The sequence below is a fragment of the Salmo trutta genome, chromosome 15 (assembly GCF_901001165.1).
Source record: "Salmo trutta chromosome 15, fSalTru1.1, whole genome shotgun sequence".
Classification (NCBI taxonomy): Eukaryota; Metazoa; Chordata; class Actinopteri; order Salmoniformes; family Salmonidae; genus Salmo; species Salmo trutta.
In genome coordinates this window covers 56,775,276-56,787,295 of record NC_042971.1, presented here as the reverse complement: position 1 = coordinate 56,787,295, position 12,020 = coordinate 56,775,276, and the positions used below count along the sequence as shown (strand labels likewise).

General features: G+C 44.8%; 1 protein-coding gene across 2 annotated transcripts in view; it reads right to left on the bottom strand.

Annotated features, from left to right (window-relative positions):
• The window catches only part of LOC115149419 (procollagen galactosyltransferase 2-like), a 20,201-nt gene extending 13,221 nt beyond the window's left edge, over positions 1 to 6,980 (bottom strand). For both annotated transcript variants that reach the window (XM_029692257.1, XM_029692258.1), the window contains exons 1-3: positions 6,408 to 6,980; positions 1,431 to 1,541; positions 497 to 614 (exon numbers count right to left, since the gene is read on the bottom strand). In XM_029692257.1, the coding sequence (XP_029548117.1) occupies positions 497 to 614; positions 1,431 to 1,541; positions 6,408 to 6,610 (432 nt within the window). In that variant the 5' untranslated portion in view covers positions 6,611 to 6,980. The remainder of the gene's footprint in view (positions 1 to 496; positions 615 to 1,430; positions 1,542 to 6,407) is intronic.
• Positions 6,981 to 12,020: the final 5,040 nt, after the last annotated feature.

Genomic DNA, 12,020 nt, shown 5'->3' with positions numbered 1-12,020 from the left:
GAGTAGATATGATTCTACTTGTAACCCAGAGGACAGAGTAGATATGATTCTACTTGTAACCCAGAGTAGATATGATTCTACTTGTAACCCAGAGGACAGAGTAGATATGATTCTACTTGTAACCCAGAGGACAGAGTAGATATGATCCTACTTGTAACCCAGAGGACAGAGTAGATATGATCCTACTTGTAACCCAGAGGACAGAGTAGATATGATTCTACTTGTAACCCAGAGGACAGAGTAGATATGATCCTACTTGTAACCCAGAGGACAGAGTAGATATGATCCTACTTGTAACCCAGAGGACAGAGTAGATATGATGCTACTTGTAACCCAGAGTAGATATGATTCTACTTGTAACCCAGAGGACAGAGTAGATATGATTCTACTTGTAACCCAGAGGACAGAGTAGATATGATCCTACTTGTAACCCAGAGGAGAGAGTAGATATGATTCTACCTGTATGCCAGAGGACAGAGTAGACATGTGACTGTACCAGTATGTAGTCAGCCCAGTGTGTCTTGGCGAAGTTGAGAGCAGCCTGTTTGAGTTTCATCAGGTATTCATATCTGCCGTTGCTCCAGTATTTAGGCCCTGTCTCTCCTGGGTAGGACCTGTAGAGCAATGGAGGGAGTCAGAACGAGACACACACACACACACCAACAGACACACACCAACCGACACGTACACACACAGACCAACAGACAAAGACACAGACACACACACACACACACCAACAGACACACACCAACCGACACATACACACACTGACCAACAGACACAGACACAGACACAGACACACACACACACCAACAGACACACACCAACCGACACGTACACACACAGACCAACAGACACAGACACAGACACAGACACACAGACACAGACACACACACACACACACACACCAACCGACACGTACACACACAGACCAACAGACACAGACACAGACACAGACACACACACACACACCAACAGACACACACCAACCGACACGTACACACACAGACCAACAGACCAACAGACACAGACACACACACACACACACACACACACACACACACACACACACAGGCATGCTACAGTATCATTCCTGCATTGCTTTGAGGTACTTAGGGAGAGAAAATGAGAGGTGACCTCAGGTCAGGTAGTACTGTGTATCAGCAGGCTCTGTAAACATTTATTTAAGGCTGTCTTTTCTATTCACCCTGTGTTTTAAAGTTGCATTGTGTCAAAAAGAATAGTTGATGCACAGCTGTAGGCTACTGCTACTTCTGTCTGGATGTTCAGCTAAGCTACTACAGAGTTTATACAAATGAGCTGATGTTCAAGGGTTTTTCAGAGGTAATCAACTGTATCAACACACACACACACACACACACACACACACAGAAGAAAACATGATAATGCTGAACACAACTGAAACTTACGTAGGATGCTCCATAGGCCTCCATTCCACATAGTGATAAAACTGTTGCATGACTGTCAGCCATTCTCTCAGAACAGCTGTAGTGTTGTCAGCATTGTGATCTGTCGCTGCCCTGCAGACATGGGGACATAGACACACTGTCTGACATGGGGACATAGACACACTGTCTGACATGGGGACATAGACACACTGTCTGACATGGGGACATAGACACACTGTCTGACATGGGGACATAGACACACTGTCTGACATGGGGACATAGACACACTGTCTGACATGGGGACATAGACACACTGTCTGACATGGGGACATAGACACACTGTCTGACATGGGGACATAGACACACTGTCTGACATGGGGACATAGACACACTGTCTGACATGGGGACATAGACACACTGTCTGACATGGGGACATAGACACACTGTCTGACATGGGGACATAGACACACTGTCTGACATGGGGACATAGACACACTGTCTGACATGGGGACATAGACACACTGTCTGACATGGGGACATAGACACTGTCTGACATGGGGACATAGACACACTGTCTGACATGGGGACATAGACACACTGTCTGACACGGGGACATAGACACTGTCTGACACGGGGACATAGACACATGGGGACATAGACACTGTCTGACATGGGGACATAGACACTGTCTGACATGGGGACATAGACACTGTCTGACATGGGGACATAGACACACTGTCTGACATGGGGACATAGACACACTGTCTGACATGGGGACATAGACACACTGTCTGACATGGGGACATAGACACTGTCTGACATGGGGACATAGACACACTGTCTGACATGGGGACATAGACACACTGTCTGACATGGGGACATAGACACACTGTCTGACATGGGGACATAGACACTGTCTGACATGGGGACATAGACACACTGTCTGACATGGGGACATAGACACACTGTCTGACATGGGGACATAGACACTGTCTGACATGGGGACATAGACACACTGTCTGACATGGGGACATAGACACTGTCTGACATGGGGACGTAGACACTGTCTGACATGGGGACATAGACACTGTCTGACATGGGGACATAGACACACTGTCTGACATGGGGACATAGACACTGTCTGACATGGGGACATAGACACACTGTCTGACATGGGGACGTAGACACTGTCTGACATGGGGACGTAGACACTGTCTGACATGGGGACGTAGACACTGTCTGACATGGGGACGTAGACACTGTCTGACATGGGGACGTAGACACTGTCTGACATGGGGACGTAGACACTGTCTGACATGGGGACATAGACACACTGTCTGACATAGACACACTGTCTGACATGGGGACATAGACACTGTCTGACATGGGGACATAGACACTGTCTGACATGGGGACATAGACACACTGTCTGACATGGGGACATAGACACACTGTCTGACATGGGGACATAGACACACTGTCTGACATGGGGACATAGACACTGTCTGACATGGGGACATAGACACTGTCTGACATGGGGACATAGACACACTGTCTGACATGGGGACATAGACACACTGTCTGACATGGGGACATAGAATAGACACACTGTCTGACATGGGGACATAGACACACTGTCTGACATGGGGACATAGACACACTGTCTGACATGGGGACATAGACACACTGTCTGACATGGGGACATAGACACTGTCTGACATGGGGACATAGACACAGTCTGACATGGGGACATAGACACACTGTCTGACATGGGGACATAGACACACTGTCTGACATGGGGACATAGACACACTGTCTGACATGGGGACATAGACACACTGTCTGACATGGGGACATAGACACACTGTCTGACATGGGGACATAGACACACTGTCTGACATGGGGACATAGACACACTGTCTGACATGGGGACATAGACACACTGACATGGGGACATAGACACACTGTCTGACATGGGGACATAGACACATTGTCTGACATGGGGACATAGACACTGTCTGACATGGGGACATAGACACTGTCTGACATGGGGACATAGACACTGTCTGACATGGGGACATAGACACACTGTCAGGCACTAGCGTGTGGTCAGTATAACGTATGAACCACTTGGTCTGCCTTACTTGCAGGCAGGCACACCACAACTAGGAAATGAAATAATCTGCAAGACATTAGCTGTTGCTAAGCAAAGACAGTGGTCCTACATGTTACACATGCAATGGAGAAAACAATACGATAATCAATATGCAGAGGAGATCCCTAATAAGTAAGGACTCCCTATGAAATGCAGAACAGGAAATCACAAGTGGAATCCGTGGAAATAAGCATATTCTCTGTGTAAAGCATCCAGTAGCCTAACATGCAGACTGTAGCATAAAGCAGGGTTTCCCAACCCACTCCTTGGCCCCAGGACTTTTCACATTTTTTGTTTTAACCCTAAACCTGCATACCTGATTCAATTAGGCAACTAATCATTAAGCCTTTGACTAATTGAATCAGGTGTGCCCATTGCCAAGGGAGGTAGGGGTTCTGAGGCTGCTGCAGCACCCCCTGAAAAATCTGAACATTTGTTTTGTTATAAAATATATATATATATATATATGCAGAGTACCAGTCAAAATTTTGGACACACATTTTTTTACATTTTAGCAGATGCTCTTATCCAGAGCGACTTAGAGTAGTGAATGCATACACTTCATACATTTTTTTTCTTCGTACTGGTCCCCCGTGGGAATCGAACCCACAACCCTGGCATTGCAAACACCATGCTCTACCAACTGAGCCACACACCTACTCATTCCAAGAATATTCTTTGTTTTGACTATTTTCTACATTGTAGAATAATAGTGAAGACATTGAATGAATAGGTGTGTCCAAACTTTTGACTGGTATTGTTTATAAAAAATATTTAAAAAATCTAAAAGTCACAAAAGTAATGCACTGGGCCTTTACTAGTAATTTGTAACGGGAAAAAACACTTTTTTCAGCATCTCTGCTTTGGCAAAAAGGTAGATGTATAAATAACAACAGTATCTTGCAGGATTCAATAGTTGATATTGTATTGTTGTTGCCCTGAACAATTTCTCTGTGACTGTCATTCTAATGGAATCCAGAAAGAACAAACCCCTGTCCTTTTCTCTGTGACTGTCATTCTAATGGAGTCCAGAAAGAACAAACCCCTGTCCCATTTCTCTGTGACTGTCATTCTAATGGAATCCAGAAAGAACAAACCCCTGTCCTTTTCTCTGTGACTGTCATTCTAATGGAATCCAGAAAGAACAAACCCCTGTCCCATTTCTCTGTGACTGTCATTCTAATGGAGTCCAGAAAGAACAAACCCCTGTCCTTTTCTCTGTGACTGTCATTCTAATGGAATCCAGAAAGAACAAACCCCTGTCCCATTTCTCTGTGACTGTCATTCTAATGGAGTCCAGAAAGAACAAACCCCTGTCCTTTTCTCTGTGACTGTCATTCTAATGGAATCCAGAAAGAACAAACCCCTGTCCCATTTCTCTGTGACTGTCATTCTAATGGAATCCAGAAAGAACAAACCCCTGTCCCATTTCTCTGTGACTGTCATTCTAATGGAGTCCAGAAAGAACAAACCCCTGTCCTTTTCTCTGTGACTGTCATTCTAATGGAATCCAGAAAGAACAAACCCCTGTCCCATTTCTCTGTGACTGTCATTCTAATGGAGTCCAGAAAGAACAAACCCCTGTCCCATTTCTCTGTGACTGTCATTCTAATGGAATCCAGAAAGAACAAACCCCTGTCCCATTTCTCTGTGACTGTCATTCTAATGGAATCCAGAAAGAACAAACCCCTGTCCTTTTCTCTGTGACTGTCATTCTAATGGAATCCAGAAAGAACAAACCCCTGTCCCATTTCTCTGTGACTGTCATTCTAATGGAATCCAGAAAGAACAAACCCCTGTCCTTTTCTCTGTGACTGTCATTCTAATGGAATCCAGAAAGAACAAACCCCTGTCCCATTTCTCTGTGACTGTCATTCTAATGGAATCCAGAAAGAACAAACCCCTGTCCTTTTCTCTGTGACTGTCATTCTAATGGAATCCAGAAAGAACAAACCCCTGTCCCATTTCTCTGTGACTATCATTATAATGGAATCCAGAAAGAACAAACCCCTGTCCCATTTCTCTGTGACTGTCATTCTAATGGAGTCCAGAAAGAACAAACCCCTGTCCTCAAACATTTAGATTATCAGCAGACAACACATCCACATCAAATTAAATATTTTTCTTGATCAAATAACATGGAAAACAACCATTTTTGTGCAGTATTAATTTACCATCCTTACAAACCACTTAATGTAAATGTACATTACTGTATTGTACATAGGCTGGTCATCTAGGTGTGTACCTGTAGACTTTCCATCACCATGACAAAAAACAATGACCACTACAGTATTGAGTACATTGAGACAGCAAGTGGTATGTGATGATGTGGCTCAGTTGGTAGCGCATGGTACTTGCAATGCTAGGGTTGTGGGTTCAATTCCCACAGGGGACCAGTATGAAGTCAGTACTGTAAATTTCCCTGGATAAGAGCGTCTATGGAAAAAGGAATGAATAGACTACATAAGTTTCAACATAGAAATAAATTGCATTTGCAAAGTACTTCAAGAAACTGGAAAACATATATCCAACAAGGGAAGCCTGGAGTAAAGTATAGACTACTGTGAAAATCATCTAATTGCATAATACAGTGGCCTAAAATGTTACTTCATAAACTCTGCATTGGAGAAAAATAAAGAAAGCAAAGTTAGAGTAGCCTGCTGAAGCATTTTAGTTTGTTGAGAGGTCAATGGTTCTAACGGGATTATGAGGATTGGGGTCTGTGGAGGAGAGGTATGCTTAATCTAATCCAAATGCGATTGATCGCCCACGAGTTTGATAAAAATGATATTTTAACAAATATAGGCCAGGGAAAGAGCGCTGGCAGGACGTCTGGTACCTACCAAACAGAAATGCGTGCTTTGGGATAGTTCAGTCTCTCCAATGCTCCCAGGTAGTAGGGCAAGGAATGCGCCGCGTTCCGAGCAATGATCGCAATAACAACCGTTGGCGGCTGCATTTTCGATTCTTCTGGATATTTCTCCTCCGAAAAGTAACATTCTGATCTAGAAACGAAGGCCCCTAAAACTAAAAGCCAAAGAAACATGGTGGATGTAGCAGTCCAAGCTACTGCACGTCGCTACAGCTCCCAGTCCGCGTCAGCAATAAGGAAAAAGGGGTTTTCCTCTATTTTAAACCCCCCTCAAAATGAATCTCTTTCCTTGGCAAAATCCGACGAGTGTCGGTGGAAGGTTTTAAATTACAACTTCCGCACCAAAAGCCTTGTGAGAAAATTGTATCACCGGCATGTTACAATGTAACTATTTGCTCATAGTAGTCTGCTATTTGCTCACATTTTAACGGGCCTTTAAAGGAATTGATAACCTACTGGTAAAACATGTAGAAAAAGTAGCTTTGGTTTATGAGCGATTAGTGTCATCCCAGTTACCGGCGGCGGCGACATTTTATTCAGGTCCTATCAGGACCTCTTGTCTTTTTGGTGTGCAGTCAGGACCAACCTTGATTTCAAGTCCAAGGACATAGATTTTTGGTTAGGGACAATCTTCAGTTGGCTCCTCTTTCCTATATTAAGAGGCTTGAAAAGGTATTATTGTGATATAATGTTTATTTCATTGGGAATGTATGCGCAACTGAAATTTGGCCATAAAATCAATGACTGAAAAATATATATTTTTAACCTCTCTAAATAACGTATTTTTAACATCCGCAAAATACATATTTTCACCTTTCATTCAGCACATAAATGCACCCGATGTCAACGTTGCTTACTGGGATTCTAACAACCGTATTAAAGCTTGTTTGAATATTCAATATTTAACAACCAAATAGTGGTCATAATCTAAACAATACACACTTCTGATAGTCTATGAGGGACAAATGAAGTTTACAAACTTAAAACAATATTTGTTTCCGTCAATATCAACCTATTGCCTGAAGAGGGAGGCATTGAGTTTACATTCCAAACGCAGTTATTCAATGAACAGTTAGTTATTCAAGGGCAGGAAGAGAGACCAAGCAACACTGAAAGAGGGTATAATCAGGAAAGAAAACAGAGCCAGAGAGTGAAAGAGAGACAGAAAGAAAGAGAGATTGGCATGGCACAGGTCAGAGGAGAAGAAGAAAAGTATAAATATGACAGGAATCTAAACTGAATTCAGGGAGCTTTTGGAGGGCCTCAATTCAATCAATGAGCCAGCCACAGCAACGTCAGGGGGGACAATCAGTTTTTGCCTTGCTCTCTGGACAGGGGATCAAGAAGGGTAAAGGGACATCTATTCATGACACCCTGTCACACCCCCTGACCCCCATGACCCTGCTGGCCAGTTTCCCAGCACCCTCTGCAGCTGCAGGTCTGGGAGAGTTCAATAACTTTTACAGGCTGGGTTAAAGGTGAGAGGTGAAGGGTCAGTGGCGTGGTGGGGTGGCAGGGTGTGCAGACTGGGCCAACAGGTTCACAGCCGAGCAAGATGGAGACTTTGGAGAGAGACTAAATATTTATTCAATGAATGGACACAGAAAACGTGCTCTCTCACACATACACACACGTGACACATAGTGGGGGGTCTGACAGCCAGGGGCCCCACTGACACATACCCCCCTCCCCCAGAAGCGGTCACTGTCTATCTCTCTACCACCACCAATCTCCTTCTCTCTCTTTTGTTCCCCAAGTCACAATCCCTCCGGGGGCCCCAGTCGTGACACTCTGAAAATCCTGCGGAACCTTTATTGCCGTGGCGATAATCAATAACCGCGTTCCCACACTGACGTCTCAGAGCCTGCTGGGTCAATAACTGTCGCTCACACTCCCACGGTTGGCACTTACATTCTTACTCAGCAGCCTTTTAGCAGAGGCCAGAGTAGGGTGTGTGTGTGTGTGTGTGTGTGTGTGTGTGTGTGTGTGTGTGTGTGTGTGTGTGCGAGAGAGCAGAGCGTAGAAATGCTCATTTGTCTAGTTCCCTCCCCATCCCAGCTCCACCTTTCCCCCACTCTGCTTGCTTGTTGTATTTGGAAGGCATATGGTTTTATTGGAGAACACAAACACCAGACAACTCCTAGTTTTTTTGTTTCTCTCTCTCTCCCCCTCTCTCTCTCACACACACATGCACACACAACAGCTTGCCCACTTCATGACCATAGAGATCAAGCCTTACCTCCACAACAATGGAAGTCACTAAAGAGTTAATGGAGAAGATGCTTTACCACACCCAGGAGTCGCATGCAACACTCTCACACACACACACACACACACACACACACACACACACACACACACACACACACACACACACACACACACACACACACACACACACACACATAGACACACCTCAGGACAGCCTGGTCTCATAGACTAGACATAACATAGTAAACATAATTCTGGGAAAATGTAATTAGTATGATGTTACGTATGGTATGGTTACATGCTGTAAGACAGATGGTTAATTGAGGCAAAAAAATGAAAAGTAGGGTGTTTGGTCGGGGTGGATGCGTGGGCATATAACGCAAACATCTCACAACCCAAAGGTTGCGAGTTTGAATCTCATCACAAAGAACTTTAGCATCTTAGCTACTTTGCAACTACATAGCCTGTTAGCTAACACTAACCTTAACCCTTTAACCTAACACCTAAACTTAACCCTAACCTTAACCCTAACCCCTGACCCTAACCCCTAGCCAGGCTAACATTAGCCAGATAGCTAACGTTAGCCACCTAGCTAGAATTAGTTTTGCAAATACGTAACGAATTGTACGTTTACAAATTTGTAACATATAATACGAATTGTAGTTCGTAACATATACGAATGGGTGAAGGACATCCACAAATGAGTACATACCATATGAAATGCTACATATCATACTAAATGGGGTGTCTGGGATTTACCTACAGAATAATCAAATATAATTTTATTCGTAACATACTAGCAAGCCCTTAACAAGCCCTTAACCAACAATGCAGTTTTATGAAAATACATTTAAAAAAGTAAGTAATAAAAGTAACAAATAATTAAAGAGCAGCAGTAAAATAACAACAGCGAGGCTATATAGAGTGGGTACCGGTACAGAGTCAATGTGCGGGGGCACCGGTTAGTCGAGGTAAATAAGGTTACATGTTGGTAGAGTTATTGAAGTGTCTATGCATAAATAATAACAGAGAGTAGCAGCAGTGTAGAAGAGGGAGGGGGGATGCAAATAGTCTGGGTAGCAATTTGATTAGATGTTCAGGAGACTTATGGCTTGGGGGTAGAAGCTGTTTAGAAGCCTCTTGGACCTAGACTTGGCTCTCCGGTACTGCTTGACGTGCGGTAGCAGAGAGAACAGTCTATGACTAGGGTGGCTGGAGTCTTTGATACTGTTTAGGGCCTTCCTCTGACACCGCCTGGTATAGACGTCCTGGATGGCAGGAAGCTTGGCCCCGATGATGTACTGGGCTGTACGCATTACCCTCTGTAGTGCCTAGCGGTCGGAGGCCGAGCAGTTGCCATACCAGGAGGGGATGCAATCCGTCAGGATGCTCTCGATGGTGCAGCTGTGGAACCTTTTGAGGATCTCAGGACCCATGCCAAATCTTTTCAGTCTCCTGGAGGGGAATAGGTTTTGTCGTGCCCTATTCATGACTGTCTCTGTGAGTTTGGACCATGTTAGTTTGTTGGTGATGTGGACACCAAGGAACTTGAAGCTCTCAACCTGCTCCACTACAGCCCCGTCGATGAGAATGGGGGCATGCTCGGTCCTCCTTTTCCTGTAGTCCACAATCGTCTCCTTTGTCTTGATCACGTTGAGGGAGAGGTTGTTGTCCTGGCATCACACGGCCAGGTCTCTGACCTCCTCCCTATAGGCTGTCTCGTCGTTGTCGGTGATCAGGCCTACCACTGTTGTGTCATCGGCAAACTTGATGATGGTGTTGGAATCGTGCCTGGCCATGCAGTTATGTGTAAACAGGGAGTACAGGAGGGGACTGAGCACTCACCCTTGAGGGGCCCCCATGTTGAGGATCAGCATGGCGGATGTGTTGTTACATACCCTTACCACCTGGAGGCAGCCCGTCAGGAAGTCCAGGATCCAGTTGCAGAGGAAGATGTTTAGTCCCAGGGTCCTTAGTTTAGTGATGAGCTTTGAGGGCACCATGGTGTTGAACACTGAGCTGTAGTCAATGAATAGCATTCTCACATAGGTGTTCCTTTTGTCCAGGTGTGAAAGGGCAGTGTGGAGTGCAATAGAGATTGCATCATCTGTGGATCTGTTGGGGTGGTATGCAAATTGGAGTGGGTCTAGGGTTTCTGGGATAATGGTGTTGATGTGAGTCATGACCAGCCTTACAAAGCACTTCATGGCTACAGACGTGAGTGCTATGGGTCGGTAGTCATTTAGGCAGGTTACTTTAGTGTTCATGGGCACAAGGACTATGGTGGTCTGCTTGAAACATGTTGGTTTTACAGACTCAGACATGGAGATGTTGAAAATGTCAGGGAAGACACTTGCCAGTTTGTCAGATCATGCTCAGAGTACACGTCCGTCTGGCCCTGCGGCCTTCTGAATAAAGGTCTTTCTCAGATCGGCTGCGGAGAGCGTGACCACACAGTCGTCCGGAGCAGCTGATGCTCTCATGCATGTTTCAGTGTTACTTGCCTCGAAGCGAGCATACAAGTTATTTAGCTCGTCTGATAGGCTCGTGTCACTAGGATGTGCTTCCCTTTGTGGTCTGTCATAGTTTGCAAGCCCTGACACATTCGACGAGCGTCGGAGCCTGTGTAGTACGATTCGATCTTAGTCCTGTATTGATGCTTTGCCTGTTTGATGGTTCGTCGCAGGGCATAGCGGGATTTCTTATACGCTTCCGGGTTAGAGTCCCGCTCCTTGAAAGGGGCAGCTCTAACATTAAGCTCAGTGCGGATGTTGCATGTAATCCATGGCTTCTGGTTGGGGTATGTACATACAGTCATCAATGCACTTATTTATGAAGCCAGTGACGGATGTGGTGTACTCCTCAATGCCATTGGAAGAATTCCAGAACATATTTCAGTCTGTGCTAGTAAAACAGTTCCCGTAGTTTAGCATCTGCTTCATCTGACCATTTTAATACGAAATGCTCTGAGACCAGGTTGCTCAGGAGGGAGGAATCGGCAGTGGGAAGGAATGTTTGGGTGGCAGTATAGATAAATTGACTGGTGAGCAAAAGCTTGAAGGTTTTATCCCAAGTGGCCAATACTGCTGTTTGACTAAAGCACTTAAACAGAATTGCTTTAGTGAAAAATGACTCAAGCAAGCCCAGAGTCCGAGCCATGGCACTTCTTGGTCAGCTTGAGGATGTTTTCGCTCTGTAAGAATTATGTAAATCTATTGTAGTATACTATGTTTTACCTAGAAAGGAAGCTCTCGCACTGCGCTTGCAAAGTCACATATCTATTGAATGGCTTTGCATAGGCTACACAAGGAAAAGTAATAAAATGACTGTTCTATACAGATTCAGAATTGGATTTTATACTACCAAGCAGCCC